Source organism: Arachis stenosperma, chromosome 4 (genome assembly GCF_014773155.1).
Source record: "Arachis stenosperma cultivar V10309 chromosome 4, arast.V10309.gnm1.PFL2, whole genome shotgun sequence".
NCBI classification, from domain to species: domain Eukaryota; kingdom Viridiplantae; phylum Streptophyta; class Magnoliopsida; order Fabales; family Fabaceae; genus Arachis; species Arachis stenosperma.
Window position 1 is genome coordinate 130,699,114 of NC_080380.1, and position 17,983 is coordinate 130,717,096.

Genomic DNA, 17,983 nt, shown 5'->3' on the forward strand with positions numbered 1-17,983 from the left:
GGTGTTGGTGAAGTGTGTGGGAGAGGTGTGTGTGGCTGTGAAAATTGAGTGAGGGGCAGATGCTGTTGAGGGGCTATTTGGGAGTAGTCAAAAACATCGTGAAAACTAGAAAATTGAGTGCTTGCATGTGGTTGAGTGTGAGTGGGTGAATGTGACAATTTTGGACAGTGATTATTAGTTTTAAAAGAAAAACTGTGCTCATAAAAGATAATGTCCTTTGAGACATGAAGTTTGTTGGTGTGGAGATCTAAAACTAAAAATCTTTTAGTGCCCTCTTTAAATCCAAGGAACACTCCTTTCTTAGCTCGTACATCAAGTTTCTTTTGATTTGCTGATAATGTAGATATGAAGAATAAACATCCAAAGACTTTAAATAATGTTAAATTAGCTTGCTTGTTATATAGAATTTATGAGAATCATCGTTGAAGAAAAAAAATTGGTATAAAGTGAGAGCTGAGATTACATCAAAACCTAAAAGAGAGAGAATGAAGTTTTCTTTTATACCAGAATCTCTAAACTGAATTCCACAAAAAATAAAAAAGAATGAAACTCTGCTATTAGTTATACATATAAGCCTAGCAATCCTAATTAATTACACGTGACTTCTAACCTTGTGTGCATGTTAAGTTTCTATGATAACAATATGCAATACTATATATATATATATATATATATATATATATGAATGATTTATAAAAAGTGTCTTTTATAATGTCTATAATTTTATGTAAAATTGATAGTTAAAAATTATTAAATAATAATTTAATTTAATTTATTAAATTATTTATTAATTTTCAAATATCAACTTCACGTGAAGATAGAAATTCTACATGAATTTTTGCAATAACTTATTTAATTGACACAAATACTCTTTGTACAAAGGATGAATGCCACGTTTTAACTTTTGATCACATTTTAAACAAATTTGACATAAATACTTTAAGTACCAGAAAATTCTCCTTTATAAAAAAGTGATGGAAGATGAAAAAAATTGTCTTTTAGCACAAAGAAAAATATAAACATAGTATATATGAAAGAGTGAGGAAAATATAATCTTTGAATATATAGCCCGGAAATGTTGATTTACAGAAAATTAGAAAAACATCATATATTGGCGGTGGATTTGCATCTTTGGCTGGCGAGTCTTTTCTGGAGAATATCGATGAGAATATCACAATAAGTTTGAACATGAACGTTGACCTTGATGATGCCCAAGATCTCAACTTGACCAGGAATATCCAACACAACCGTGAGTGGCAATTGGTTCTTTGTGACATCGTTGAATATCATAGGATGAGACAACAAAGCTGCTGTCATGACAGTTAGGGTTACGTTGAATTTCTTTGTCTCTTTTGGTGCTATCTCTTGAGATGGAATAGGTGCTTCTCCAACCTTAACACCTCTATAGTTGAGAGTGGCACTTGTGTCTGAAATCTTGAATCCAATCTTGTTAGGGTTTTGTACGGTGACGTCAGCGGTCAACGTCACGTTGAAGTCAAACTTTATTTGGAATACGTTGAAGGCAAACTTCATGTTGTCCAAGTTGATGTTGTCCACGTGGATTTTGGGCTCTTGTGGTTTGTACACTGTGAATCCTAGGACAACTAATGTCCCTGCTATTGCTATGAAAATTGAAAGTATGACTAGGGATACTACACACCCTTTTCCCATGGCTTTGGTTTTTTTTTTTTTTTTTTTTGGGTCTCTCCTTGATATGTATGAATCTACACACAAAAGAATGCATGCCAACTCTTAGTGCATTTTATGTGCTAGTGTAAATTAAAGATATTTTAGACTCATTATAACACACACTAAAATTAGCTATCAAAATAAATTATTAAAATAAAATATATATTATATTAGAATACTAAATTCAATTAAAAATAAATTAAATTATATATATTTATATATAATAATTAATTTAATTTTAATAATTAATTTTAATATATATCTAATATAGTTATATAAATAATTAAACATATTAGATATACATAAAAAATTAACTATCAAATTAGTTATTTATGTAAAATATATATTAAAATATAAATTTTAAAACGAGTTAAATAACATATATATTATATTCATATACAAATACATAATTAATTTAGTAATTGAATTTTAGTGTACATACAATATTTTTTATTGCAAATTATGTATTTTTATCTCAGAAAATATTTTTTTACATTATTAAATAAATAATCATCTAAATATATATATGGATATAATTAGATAATATATAAAATATTTTATACTATCAACATATTAAAATTAAATTCTTGATATTTAATTTGTATCTATAGTTTATAAACCAAATAGACTTAATTATCAATTAATTATACTGCGTGTATGTATAAAAAAATTAGTACTAAATTAATTATTTATATAAAATACATATTAAAATATAAAATATAGATTAAAAATATATCAAACAATATATATATATATATATGAAAATATAGAATAATCAATTTAGTAGTTAATTTTTTTTAAAACATAATTGACTATCTATAAAAAAACATATGAAGAACTTATAGTAGATATTATTATATTTGTGTATTTTTTTTTCTCCTTGTATATTTTAGTCTATTTTATGAGTGTAAGTAAATTCTCAAACCGGAAATAATGTTAAGTAGGTGAATTAAATAAATGAAGTATCATATTGACACACCGTTGTTTTTTTCCACTCAGCTGTGTACTTCAAAGTAATAAAATTATTATATATAAGATAACATTAGTGTGATTCATCACTAGTATAGCGATGTATGACTGTATGTTTACCCTTTTAGATTTTATTCATTAAATAACTTATATGAGGACAAAGGAACTAGTATATGCGTGTGTTCAGGAAATTAAACACAAAAGAAAAATAGGGTGAAATCCAAAAAACTTGAGAAAAGCAACAAAGAAATTAAATTATATTGCTTTCAAACAAGAAAAGAAAAAAATAATTAATAACTTAGCTTGTTTCATTGATGTGTATATTATATGAATTGACATGGATCAATATAATACATAATTACATACAAGCTAACATTAGGATTTGTCAAAGTTTCTGAAGATGAAATATACCTAACCCTATGATCATAGTTTCTAATTTCATATACACATAAATGTATATTACACTTTTTCATTATGAAGCATGCAAATCATAAGCTGAAATAATGAAAAGGAGATATATATTAAATTCAACATATATTACGTATTAATATTCCAATTGCATTATAACGTGCATGATATATGCATGCAACTAATTAAATCCCTTGTTCAAATTCGAAGTTATGATACTGATAATTTATAAGAAGAAAACACAAAATTGAATACATTATTATTGCCAAAGAACGAAAAATGCAGTTATTCATTCATTATTAAAAAGATAATTATCCATATAAAAGAAATCGTAACATATAATGGTAATTTACCTGCGAATCCAAAGTCGCTAGCTGAAACTTTTCTTCCCCAAAAGATGGAAGAATAAAATCATTCAAAATGCAGGTTTTATCATAGAAATTGAAATTGAAATCGTTGCAAAAGGAATTTCGACAAACCCTAAACCTTCAAGGATTCGGTTTACGGTTTGCCAAAACGTTACAACTTCGTCTATTGTTGGTTATTTAAATAACAAGTTAATGTTTAAACCTATAAAAGTCTCCATTAGGTACCCTATGTTCGCTGGAAACGATCACGAGAATAATGTAAATATATCCTATAAACTATTTTTAAAATGGAGGGAAATTAAAGATAAGCAAACTTTTTGTGTAATTATTTTTTTCAATTCTAGAGTAAAATTAAATTGTAATCCTTTGACATATGCCTCTGGTTTTTTCCAACTCACGCCAAACATAAAGATTTTAATTTTTATTTAATTTGTAAATACTTTTAGTTTTGTTTGTTTGCTATTTCTGAATAATAATAATAATAATAATAATAATAATAATAATAATAATAATAATAAAAAATAATTATTATTATTATCTCTTCTATCTACTGATTAGATAAATGACTATTGAAATAAAATAATCCTTTAATTTTCTTTTCAATTATTCCCTTTGATTTGAAAAAAAAAACAAATTGAAAAAAAAGATAACCCTTTTTTTATGCTCTGTATTTTTCTAAATTTTGATTGCAAAAGATTTGCTTTTTTGTTTATATATTATACCTATTTAAATTTAATTCTCAATTAAAAATTGATGACGTAAATTAAAGATATGGATATGATATGGTATGGTGATATATGTTTAGTATTTGTTTTCTAAGATGCAAAATTGAGAAAGATATAGTTACATAAATATACCTAATATATATATATATATATTTGTCCTTCCAAAATGATGACACAAATATATATTTTTTTAAATTGAGATGCAAATTAGACTATACTTTTAAACAAGTTTATCAATAATATTTTTTCAAAATACCAAACCTATTATAAACAATTTAGCATCTTCCTTCTCTTCTTCTTCCATCGCTGTTAGTACTTCTAACCCCAATTTCTTGCCCCAACCTCTTTTTTCCATAAATTTAGCTTGTTACACCATCTATCACTCCCACCATTAATGATGTCAGAACGTCATTTGGATTTATCAATTTTGATAAAATTAACAATCTCATTATAAAGACAAAATTTATATTCACTAATTTTGAGTAATACTACTATAATAAAAATAGTCATAAATTCATTTTAATTGGTCAAACTAAAGATATAAATTAGATTTCTTACTTCTAAAAGAGTCTAAAATAAAATAAGCACAGAGTTTATATTATATTCAACTCAACTTCACTTCGTAAACAAAAAATTGTATATACATATCTATAGTAGTTAGAAAAAAAATTTTTATGGCTTTAAACAATGTGAGACTAATACATAACACAAAGTTCATTATCTTAAACAATATAAAATTACTAGTACTCCATTATTACTACAATTAACTAATAATATATTTAACCTAGCTAATAATTCTACTTGTTCCAATGTCAATTAATTTGTCCAATTTTTACCACCGACGTAATACTCTTCTCATTGATATCCTTAGATTTCCAATAAAGACATCTCTCTCCCTCTCTCTGTATGTATATGTTTATCTCTCTATATCTATCCCTAGATTTTAAATCGCGAACCCTCTTCGTCCTCATTCAAGATTCACTCTTTCTCTCACTCAACCACCGTTTCCTCTCCTCTCCCCAACACCACCATCTGTCCTTGCCGACACCACCACTATCATCACAGCCCTTTCTCCGTTGCTGTCAACCCACCCACCGCCGACACCACTCCCTTCTTTTTCTTCTCCCTCTTCTCTCCTTGCCACTTCACCATTCACCTTCTGCCTTCTCGAAACTGCCACGCCGCACCACAGACCCACCACCGTTACTGCTCAACTTCGCCTCTCTCCATCCTCACGTCTCTACTTGACTTTGCTTCCTGCTCGCGTGTCGCTGTGCCTCTCTCTGCCTCTCCTCTGCCTCTGCAACAACATGTATCGATTTTAATTGTTTCTCAAGTTATTCTAATATTTTATATGCTATATTAATTTTAAGTAGTTGATTCATTGATGTTATTGCTGTTAATTTTATTGTTGATTAGTTTATGATGCTGATTAGAATATGGCAGTGGTTGAAATATTGAATTGGTTTATGAATTTGTTTTTGAATATGAATATGCAGTGGTTTTGTTGGTTATGAATATGTTGAGATTTTGTTGATTATTGAGTTGATTTTATATGAATTCATAATGTAAAAAAATTGAATGTATTCCAATTATCCAATGAAATATTTCTTATTTTGAAAATATGATATTTTAGGAAGAAATATTATTTTGAATATTTATGTTATCTACATTATTAAATTTCTTGTAGATTGTTTCCTTATTTTTAACTTGCAAATATTTTAAAATTATCTTAGGCATACTAATTGAGTTGAATTTGAACTTAAAAAGTGTTTTAATTATTGAATTGAATTGCTGAATATTGTTGCTGGAGTTGTTTGAAATTATCTGAATTATGTTGATTCACAGTGTTCCGGCTGGTTTTGCTTTTTGCAGACATGATGATGGGTAGAGGTGTTGTGGATCAGGCTGCTAGTCATGGTCACAGTCGTGGTTGTGGTAGAGGGAGGGCTTCTTTCAATTCCCTCAGGAATTCTGGATCCTCTCGCTCTACTCTGACTACCCCGGTAACGCCACAGGTTGCGGGTTTAACGGACCAGCCGTTCATCATGGCCTCTAACCCCAACTATGTTCCTCTGTCCACAGTAACAATGCTACCTCCAACTGCTCAGCAGTTCGCTGTCACGGCAATGCTGCCTCCAACAACGGAAGCTACGACCCCGGAGTCCTCTCACAAAAGTGAGGCAGCTGATTTCCCTTCACACCCTCCCATCGTACGGTTGATGATTTGGCCTGATGGTAGCACAGAGTAAGTATCACTTTAAATCTTCTATATTTCCTAATTATTGAATTGTTAAAAGTGTCTGATTATTGATGATTTTTGTTTAGTGAATTTAGGGTTGTAGGTTTGAATGACTGAAAGTGTTTTATGATTTTTGATTATTGAATTGTTGAAAATGTCTTATTATTGATGGTTCTAGTTTAGTGGATTTAGGGTTGTAAGTTTGAATGGGTGAAAGTATTTCATGTTTCTTGATTATTGAATTGTTGAAAGTATCTGATTATTGATTCTGGTTTAGTGGATTTAAGGTTGTAGATTTGAATGGCTGAAAGTATTTCATGTTTCCTGATTATTGAATTGTTGAAAGTGTTTGTTGTTCATTGATTGTTGACACTTGGTGCTGTTTAAGTTAATTGTTGATGGAAAGAGTTTGTGGCGCATTCTAGTTATAGATGAAACTCTACCAAAATTTCTATAAAAATCTCTATATATTATGATTATTTACTTCTGAAGTTCTAACTTATATTGCCATATTGGTTTGTTTGTAGATTATTGATAGGTTTACACCAAACAATAACGTATGTACTCAGGAGATGACCAACGTCATCAAGCTAATGTACGACCATCCCTGGCCCAGCTACAAAAAGATCCCCGCTGAGCCAGAGAGCGATGGTTTCATAAATGGGCGGTAATTAAATTTATTTTTTATAGTTTCAAATCTTTTTAGCAAGTTTATATATCTTCTATTTTGATTAGCTAATTTTAAAGTTTCTTTGTGCAGCTGTACTTTATATGGAACGCCTCTCACGATGCTATAATTAGAAAGATCTACGGCCACCGAATGGATCAGCGGCTGCAGCAGATGCTGGAGGATGTTCGTGAGGAACGGGACAAGAACCGCGTATACAGACCGGGGTCGTTCTTGGCCAGCAGCCTCCGTACCTCCATGTTGTGGCCATCGTCTGCCTTTGTCACTAGTTGCGCTGTCGAGCTCGAGGAAGGCGTGGATTTGAGGCTGCAGGTGCAGGAGCTCATCTACAACCTTCACCAACAGACTCAGAAACTGAAAGATTGTCGGGAGAGGTATTAGGAGATCCTCACACGCGTGACAGACACCGATGACCTCAGGCTAGAAAGGAGGGAGCAGTTAGAGCAACTTCAGCGAATGGAGGATCAGATGAAAGTGTACAAGGCTCAGATGCACGTCGCTGACATCAACGACGAGGACTACCTAGATCTTTAGTTATTAGTGCTTCATTTTATTGTTTCATTGTATTTATTTGATGTACTTGACTTTTAATTTATTTGAATATTTTATTATTTATAAATTAACCATTAATGATGTGAAAAATAAATTTAAATAAGAATTAAATTTGACCATTTGTTTTACAATTTTTTTTAAAAATTGACATTACTGTCGGATTTATCGAGGGAATAATCCGATGGTAATAGTGCAAGAAACAACATATTATGGCAGCAACGTTATCATAAAAAAATTCGCCGATAATTAAATGGTTTTTTGAATAGGTAATTCATCGCAGAATCTGCAGTAATTACTGGTGGATAAAAAAATTCCAACGATAAATATTTACTGGTGAAGTTTATACCGCCCAATTTCTTCCAACGCTAAATTTGACAATAGCTTAATTATCGTTGAATTTTATTCATTTTGCCAACAATATATCTGACAGTAATTAATATTTTTTGTAGTATATTTGTGTTCTATCTCTAGTGATAAGAACTCGAGTGGTATATTTGGTGCTAGTGCAATAGCACGCATGAAGAAAGTTGCTCGTTGCTTACTATTATTGTTTGAAGAAGATCTTAATTCTTAACGTCATTGATGATACTTGTTTTTTACTCATCTTATTTATCTGATGTGCAAATATGTTTTATCTTTTGGCTTTTTTTTATTTGTCTTTTTTTATATGTTTCATTTTTTTCAAGTATATATATTTTTTTGAACCAAAGGAAGCTCAACACAGTAAAGTGGAGCAAACGAACCAAACAACAAGTACTACATAGAAATACATAAAATACCTGTCATTTCCAGCATTGTTATCAACAACCAAAAGGATCACTACCTGTCCATTCTTTGTAGCTCAGAAACGTCCTCCTTTCTACGAATGCAACACCTGCTTCCTTATTATTGAAAATCCTAGTATTACGTTCCACCCAAATGTTCCGAATCACTGCAAAGAACCCAGTGAGCCACTTCTTCTGCTCTTGTTTTTGCTTATGCCTGCCAGTCCAACTCTCAAATAGTTCCCTTATGGTTCCAGGAATAGCCCAATCTTCACCAAAGGACCTCAACCAACTGCACCACACCTGCCATGTTAGTTCACATAGAAGAAATAAATGCTGTACCAATTCTATCTCCTTCTTACAAAGTACATAGATATTATCACTATGAATAATAACGCCTAGCCTAATCAACCTCTCTTTGGTATTAACTCTACCCACAAGCACAAACCATCCAAAAAGCTCAATTCTCGGAGGTACCACTCCTCTCCAAATTGAACTTGTGAAAATGTAGCTCGTTATTTCATCTGTCAGAGTCTCCGATTATAGGACCTGCATAACAAATTTGGTTGAAAATACCCCTTTACTATCAAACTTCCACACCATATTATCCTCTTTACCATCTGACAACTTCACCGGCCTTAGCCTCTCATGAAACTGGTGGACAAGTTCCAGCTCCCATTGGAACAACTCTCTTCTCCACTGGAAATTCTATATCCACTCGAGCCCATCCCAAAATCCACAATCCGCTATCATAGATTCTTGTTGGGTTGAAATAGAAAAGAGTCTTGGAAAAGCCACTTTCAAAGGAAGACCTTGCAACCAATTATCTTCCCAAAACAGGATGCTCCTTCCATTCCCTACCTCCATCGCCGAGCCAGTAAGCATTTTGTTTTTTATCCTCTGCTCTTTTATATTTAATTGACAGATGTCTTTCTAGGGCCATCCTTTAACCGGTAGCTGCTGATTTACTAGCATTACAACAAGGTTCAAGTTGTTATACGAGCAATCAATCTTCTTCCACAAGGGGCAATCCTCTTTTGAAAACCGCCACCACCACTTGAACAAGAGCGATGTGTTTCGAAGCATGGCATCCCCAACCCTCAAGCCCCCAGCCTTTTTTGGTGCCTGAACCATCTCCCACTTAACTAAAGGGATACCATCATTACCATCTACCTTACACCACATAGATCTCCTTTGCAACGCAATCAGCTTATCCGCAACCGCCTTTGGCATCTTGTACAAACTTAGGTAATATATCGGTAGGCTATTCAATACTAATTTGATGAGAACAAGCTTGCCTGCTTTGTTTAGAACCTTCACTTTCCACAGGCTGAGTTTCTCTTCCACCTTATCTATTATTGGTTTCCAAGTCTTCACCAGACGAGGATTCGCACCCAAGGAAATCTTGAGGTACCTAACTGGTAATACCGCTTGCCTGCACCCCAGCAGACCACACGCATGATCTACCCATTCCTGTTCACAATTCACCGATATCAGATTTGACTTATCAAAATTGATGCTCATCCCTGACATCAACTCAAAACACTGCAACAGTCTCTCATAATTCACAACTGTCTCTGTTACCGGGGGACAAACAATATCATATTATTTACAAATTGTAAGTGCGACGATTCAATATGCTCTCCTCCATCCAGTAGCGCATCAATGCGCCCGTTCCTGACAGCTTCTCCCAACATCCGATGCAACACATCGACTACTAGCACAAACAGAAATTGAGAAAGAGGATCCCCTTGTCTGAGGCCTCTCTCCATGTTAAATGGTTTGGATGGTGACCCATTAACCAGAACAGACATAGTGGCCGTACTGACACACTCCTCACCCAATTTCTCCAACGCTGTCCAAATTCCATTTTCTATAACACTATATCCACAAAACTCCATCTGACTCTATCATAAGTTTTATGAAAATCCAGCTTAATGATGGCCGCTTTCTTTCTCTGCGCCTTGAGCCAATGGACCGTTTCACAGGCAATGAGAGCACCATCAAGAATTTTTCTGCCTTTCACAAATACAGTCTGAGTCTCTCCCACCAAGCTCGGCATAACTGATCTCATTCTTCTCACCAGCACCTTCAAAATCACCTTATACACACACCCTACCAAACTAATCGGCCGAAAATCCTTGATCTCCTTAGCACCCACAAATTTTAGGGCCAGCATCACCCATGTTATATTCACATCTGATGGTAATTTTTTCCTTTGGAAGAATTCCATCACCGCTGCAGTGAACTCCTGACCAATCTCTTCCTAACATTTCTTGATGAAATTCATATTGTATCCATCACTACTTGGGGCCTTAGAAGATTCACAATCTCATACTGCCTCCCTGATTTCCTCTGTAGATGATAAAATCTCCAAGGCTTCTACCTCAGCTCTATCAATTTGCTTCAACAACCCATCCCGAACACTGATCCTCGAAGCATACTCCTGACAATACAACTCTTTGTAGAATCCCCTGATTGCATGCTTTATTCTTGCCTGATTCCTCACCAGCCATCCATGAATCATCAGAGCATCAATCCTGTTATTCCGCCTTCTAGCTGAGGCAATATTATGAAAGTACCGGGTATTCCTGTCCATGTCCCTAGCATGTTTGGACCGAGACAGCTGCTTCCAATGGATTTCCTTCCTAATGTACCACTTGTCACAAAAGCACACCAACGCCTTCCTTCTAGCCTCTGTTGTACCATCATAGATCCCATCACTAACTTGATCGTCCATCTCCTGATCTCATCCTCAAACGTCATCAGTCTGTTTTCCATATCACTAAAGTTATCCTTGTGCCATTGCCTCAAAGGTATCATCAAGGCCTTCAGTTTACTAAGGAACAGAGCACCTCCCAAGTTTCGCCATTCATTTTTTACTATTCTCAGAAAACCCTCATGGGTAAACCAGGAATCTAGACTCCTGAACGGTCGAGGGCCCCCTCTTACTCTTGTATCCTCCACAATCAACGAGCAGTGATCTGACAAGCCCCTTGGACCGCCTTTCAGCCTAATGTCAGGAAACTCCTCCACCCATTCGATATTAACCAATACCCTATCAATTCTGCTACAAGATTGACCCCTAAACCATGTGAACTTCCTATCAGTAAGGGGGAGATCCACCAACTGCATGTCTTGAACCCAACTCTTAAACTCTTCCGCTGAAACCGACAAATTCATCACCCTTTTGTGATCCTCTACTTACAAGATCTCATTGAAGTCCCCCAACAAACAGAAAGGAACCTGGCACAAGCCTACAATATAGCTTAACTTCTCCCACACCACCCACTTGTCCTCCCTTCCATGCGTCCCGTACACCAAACAATAAGCACACTGAAATTTATTCTTTGTTAACACTCCCTCAATGCACAACCACCTCTCTTCTTTATAACAATTACTTTTCTGAAACATCATATCATCCCACATCAACAAAAGCCCCCAGCCACCCCAACAGATTCCACAAACTCCCAACCTATAGTACTATTTCCCTAAATCCTGGCAACATTATATTTCGAAATAACATCCCTTTTTGTTTCAAGCAATCCTAACATGTTCAAATTATACTTTTTCTTCAACGTTTTTACCATGTTCAACTTTTTGTCTCCCTTCAACCCCCTAATATTCCAACAGCTCACAATCATTTAATCAAATTATTACTCACCTTATGTTTGTTCTTTGTACGACCCCTTCTTGCCTTTTCTTTTTGTTTTGATAGCTTTCGCATCTCCGCTATTTCTTCATTCTGGGCTTGCAATATACTCATGATATCCACTTTTTCATCATACAACACAGCGCCAGATTCTACTGCCAGAGCCCATGTAACTTCATTTTTCTTGACCTGTGCTTCCTTGGAAATCCTGTCGTCCTCTCCCTTGGTGGTCCTCCCTCTGCCTGTTTCAGATCCAGCCCCATCCACTAAGGTCCCCTAATCCTTAGCCAAACCTTAAACGTCTGCCTCTTCTCCTCAGTCTGCCCCCAAGGATGTCGCCTTCTCTCCCAACCGGTCCAGGTGCGGCAGTGCACTCTCTTTAGTAATATCGTCATCAAGAGCCTCTGCCCTGTCCGTCAGCACCTGCACCCTACCCTCATTGACTACGCGCATCCCCGCCCTCCTCACCATCCCGCAACCACCATCCACACCCCCACCCGTACCCTGTGCAGAACCTTGCAAATCAGCCGCGGCATCCCTGGAGACTGTCGACGACTGGCTCTGCGTACTCGGCCTGGCCCCTCCGACTTCACCCTTCGCACGTACAACGGTGGTCGCTGCATTTCGCACGTCACACCCAGACTCAGTAGGAGAAGCACGCGCAACCCGCCTACCCTCTGTCCGCTCCGCCTTCTCACAGGACAGGGCTCTAGCAACCCGATTTGCCACTTGCCAGCCCAACGCAGGCCCATCTCTCTCCCCCCACCCCAGCTGCACACCTTCAAAATCTCAGAACCCATTGTCCTTCTAATTTGGTTTTGGGTTTATTTGATCTAGGCCCAACTCACACCCCTTCAGGTAGCATCGGGTCTGGTATCCAAATGGCTGGCCCATAGGAGAAGGCCTACTTGTTATAACATTACCATCAAGATCCCTTTCTCCCCTAGTACTAAACCCCTGCGTAACCGTTCTGTCAGAATCCACCTCTTCACTCGCACCAAATCCCTTCGTAACTGCTTTACCATTATTCTTGGTACTTGATGGTTCTAGTTGAACTTGAGAAGGGGGGTTGAATCAAGTTAGCTTAAAACTTAAAGCTTCAAACTCTGTTTTTGCTGTAGCACGATTTGCAGGAGATTATTTGGAATAGTCTCATACGCAGAACAGTAAAGAGTAGGGAAGAGAAGATGAAGACCAACATATATCTTGGTTCGAATTCTTTGTGCAATGAATCCTACGTCCAGTCTCCACCACAAACCATGGTAAAATTTTCACTAATCATTCACAGATTACATACACCAATACTATTGAATTTCTCCCTAATTCAACTAGTATTTACCCCCTAAGCTTTCATCACCAAAAGCTTAGTTTTCCATAGTGCTGACCCAATTAGGAAGGGGAATCAACCAGATTCAATTTTCCCAAGTGCTAACCCAATTTGGTAAGGAAAACTAATCCTAGTTTATAAACCCAAAATACATAAGAAATCAGTGGCTATTTTGCATCACACTTGCCTTTTCTCTCATGGCTTTTGAACCTCACATAATTGCCTTTTCTCAAAACAGAAAATAACGCAAGACAGCCATAACACAAAGATCAGAATTAAGCTTGAGTAGAAGAAATAGATTCCAGCTCTGTTTTAGAGATGGTGCTCTGAGTGTGTGTTCTCTCTTTCTTGACTTGAAAATGGTGGAGTGAAGCTTGTTATATATCTTCAACTTTGGATTCATTGTAACTTCATCCTTTTGCTTGTTATTGCTGCCCATTGGAGCTGGCACAGCTGGCAAGCTGTCCTTCTTCATCATGCTCCACTACCTCTACTGCTGGATGAGGAGCTCGACCACTACCTCTGCTGTCCTTGGTGTTTCTTTCTTCTTTGGCATGCTCTTCTTTTTCATTCTGCTCCATTTCTCTGCTGCTGTAAGTTTGTATTTTGCTCAACCACGATCCCTGTATTGCTCTGCTAGTAACCTTGGGTTAGTGGAGATGTCCTTGTGTCCTTGGAGTGGTGAGAGTGTGCCAACTGTCCTTCTTGCTTTGTTATACCAACACTTGTCCTTTTTCTTATTTCAGCTGTCCTTTAGCAAAACATATAAACATTTAATTTCTGAACGGTGCCACAAGTAAGAGCTTTGGCTCTTTTACATTGCTAAATCACTAGTTGATCTTGGACTGAAGCAATGTGGACTTGGACATTTGGGCCTGCATCACTAACACTCACATTAAACAATATTGGGCTTTCTATCCAAAATAATGTTTGTCATCATAACTTAACCCAAAATCAAACTAGGCTCAACAATCTCCTCCTTGATGACAAACATGATAACATAGGGAAATTAAAACTAATTTGAATGAGTTAAGAACACTTCCCTTTGATGACATTTAGATTGTGAGTAGCTCCCCCTCAATGCTAGCATTTCTCTCCCTTGATCATGGCTTATATCTTTACCTGAACAAATCTTGAAAATAGCCAAGACCAAAATTTCCAAGCAATATAGTACTACTAACATAGAGCAATTAACACTAGGCATTGATACACAGTACATGACAAAATGAGTTAATTAGCACCATAAAGCATCATTGTTCTTAACAATCACTATTAACCCCTAAGCCAAAACTAACATTCCCTTTCTTTTCTCCCCTTTTTGTCATCAAGGGAGGAAAAGAAAAAACCTGCACAAAGTTTGTTAGTGGCTGGTGCATATAATTTAAGTAGCAGAGTAGTTAAGGTCTTTACAGTCATCCAGAAACTTAAACAAGTTCAAAAAAAATAAACTAAGTCATAATCACATATGAGATAAAAGGAGCTAGGCATCAGAGTTGGATTCATCAGAGGTTCCATCGTCCTCCCCCTCATTGTCAGAAGTTGTGATCCCAACCTCGATATCCTCCACAAAGTCTCTCAGAATCTGAATCCTTCCCTTGGTCTTTTTGAGAGCATTTTCCTCCAAAACTTGGACCCTTTTGCACTCAGCACCATGATGGAGAAAAAGGTCTGTCAGATTGAGGAATTCTTCAAGCACATGCTTCATAATGCGTGTCATGGTCCTGACTGTAGTGGAGGTGAATGGGAGAATCAGAGGATCCTCATCAACAGAGGGAACATCAGTGTTGTCATCAGTTCGACAACGCCTGGGAGCAGTTTTCTTTACTACACCACCCCCTTTGATATATGAGTTACAATCTTTTACAATTTCAGCCCCAAAATCAACATTGTAATATTGAAAAATTTTTGTAAGAAGCATGTCATAGGGTAACACATTTTTGGTACTGACACAAGCATACATATGTCTCACAAGCAAGTAAGCAAAAGAAATAGGGATTTTCAAAAGCAGTGCATACAAAACCAGTGTGTCACAAAATGAAACACATTGAAAAGAGTCGCTCTGAGGTAAGATGATGTGATTTACAATCCAATGCAACTGGGCACGAACTGGACCAAGAGACTTATGAGTAGGAGTGTTACCTTCCAAGAGAGGGATATTGATGCAGACAGTGCTTAGGGCATCAAAGTAAGAGACATTGAGCGTTTCGTCCCACTTACCAGAGGTGTAGACATCAGGTCCTCGGTCCTGGTAGTCTAAGGCTTTGCCTAAGTGATATTTGTCAAGAATGATCACTTTGCCTTTAACAAAAGAAGCAATTCTCCCTTCTTTGTAGGACATGTTGCTATAGAACTGTTTGACCAAATCAGGGTAAATTTTCTCTTTGATGGACAGTATGGGTGTCCAACCTTGACATGCAAACAATGGGGTAAAGTTCAGACTTTTTCTACGGAGTTTGTCTAGATTGACAAGCTTAGAGGGACAGAGAGTACGCTTGTAAACATCTTTGCAGAAAAATAGGTAGTTCATGAGAGATTGAAAATGGCAACGATCATAAGACTCATCAGGAAAATCAGCATAAAAGGACTTGTAAGCAATAGGATTGGAGAGTCTAGGTTCAGCAACAGGACGAAGATGAAATTCAATGATTGTACCGCGAGTATGGTGAGGCTGAGTGGGGGGAAATCTCTTCGTCTTCGTGAAGAGGCCTCTTTCCTCTGGAAGAGCTGGGTTTTGAAGAACTAGGCTGAGAGGTGTTTGGCGAAGGAGGAGGAGAAGGGCAAGGAGCAACGCCAGGGCGGCGAGTAGTGGTCTTAGTACGGGCCATATCAGAAGAAGGGTTTTGTGGTGATGGATCAACCTTCTTCATGGCCACAACTTCATAGAAGTGGTCTTGATGCACCCTTGAGATGAATCTCTCCATCTCCCATGACTCGGAGGTGGAAGCTTTTGCCATCCCTTTCCTCTTTCTAGAGGTTTCTCCGGCCTTAGATGCCATAAATGGTTATGGAAAAATAAAAAGCAATACTTTTACCACACCAAACTTAGAAGGTTTGCTCATCCTCGAGCAAAAGAAGGAAGAAGAGAGTAGAAGAAGAAGAAATAGAAGAGATGGAGGGAGGCTTTGTGTTTCGGCCAAGGGGGAGAAGTAGTGTTTAGGTTGTGTGAAAATGAAGGAGTGAAGATGGGTTTATATAGGAGTGGAGAGGGGGTGTATGGTTCGGTTATGTATGGGTGAGTTTGGGAGGGAAAGTGGTTTGAATTTGAATGGTAAAGTTGGTGGTGTTTTATGAAGGATGGATGTGAGTGGTGAAGAGAATGGTGGGATTTGATAGGTGAGGGGTTTATGGGGAAGAGATATTGAGGTGATTGGTGAATGGGTGAAGAAGAGAGAGAGTGGTGGGGTAGGTGGGGATCCTGTGGGGTCCACAGATCTTGAGGTATCAAGGATAATTCATCCCTGCACCAAGTGGCGAGCAAAAATGCTCCTTCTGCCAATTCTGGCGTTAAACACCGGGCTGGTGCCCATTTCTGGCATTTAACGCCAGCTTCTTGCCCATTCCTGGCGTTAAACGCCAGTCTGGTGCCTCTTTCTAGTGTTAAACGCCCAGAATGGTGCCAGACTGGGCGTTAAACGCCCATTTGCTGCCCTTACTGGCGTTTAAACGCCAGCAAATTTTCCTCCAGGGTGTGCTATTTTTCTTTCTATTTTTCATGCTATTTTTGCTTTTTCAATTGATTTTGTGACTTCCCATGATCATCAACCTATAAAAAACATAAACTAACAAAGGAACATAGATAAATATAACATTGGGTTGCCTCCCAACAAGCGCTTCTTTAATGTCAGTAGCTTGACAGTGGGCTCTCATGGAGCCTCACAGATGTTCAGAGCAATGTTGGAACCTCCCAACACCAAACTTAGAGTTTGAATGTGGGGGTTCAACACCAAACTTAGAATTTGGTTGTGGCCTCCCAACACCAAACTTAGAGTTTGACTGTGGGGGCTCTGTTTGACTCTGTTTTGAGGGAAGCTCTTCATGCTTTCTCTCCATGGTTATAGAGGGGTATCCTTGAGCCTTAAACACAAAGGATTCTTCATTCACTTGAATGATCAATTCCCCTCTGTCAACATCAATCACAGCCTTTGCTGTGGCTAGGAAGGGTCTGCCAAGGATGATGGATTCATCCATGCACTTCCCAGTCTCTAGGACTATGAAATCAGCAGGGATGTAATGGTCTTCAATCTTTACCAGAACATCCTCTACAAGTCCATAAGCTTGTTTTCTTGAATTGTCTGCCATCTCTAGTGAGATTCTTGCAGCTTGCACCTCAAAGATCCCTAGCTTCTCCATTACAGAGAGATGTATGAGGTTTATGCTTGACCCTAGGTCACACAGAACCTTCTCAAAGGTCATGGTGCCTATGGTACAAGGTATTGAGAACTTCCCAGGGTTCTGTCTCTTTTGAGGTAATCTCTGCCTAGTCAAGTCATCCAGTTCTTTGGTGAGCAAAGGGGGTTCATCCTCCCAAGTCTCATTACCAAATAACTTGTCATTTAGCTTCATGATTGCTCCAAGGTACTTAGCAACTTGCTCTTCAGT

The 17,983-nt window shown here is 37.0% G+C and overlaps 1 protein-coding gene across 1 annotated transcript; it reads right to left on the reverse strand.

Annotated features, from left to right (window-relative positions):
- Positions 1–1,104: 1,104 nt before the first annotated feature.
- Positions 1,105–1,671, reverse strand: LOC130975528 (uncharacterized). The gene has a single exon (XM_057900314.1). The coding sequence runs from the start codon at positions 1,669–1,671 to the stop codon at positions 1,105–1,107; it is 567 nt and encodes a 188-aa protein (XP_057756297.1).
- Between the last annotated feature and the right edge of the window lie 16,312 nt (positions 1,672–17,983).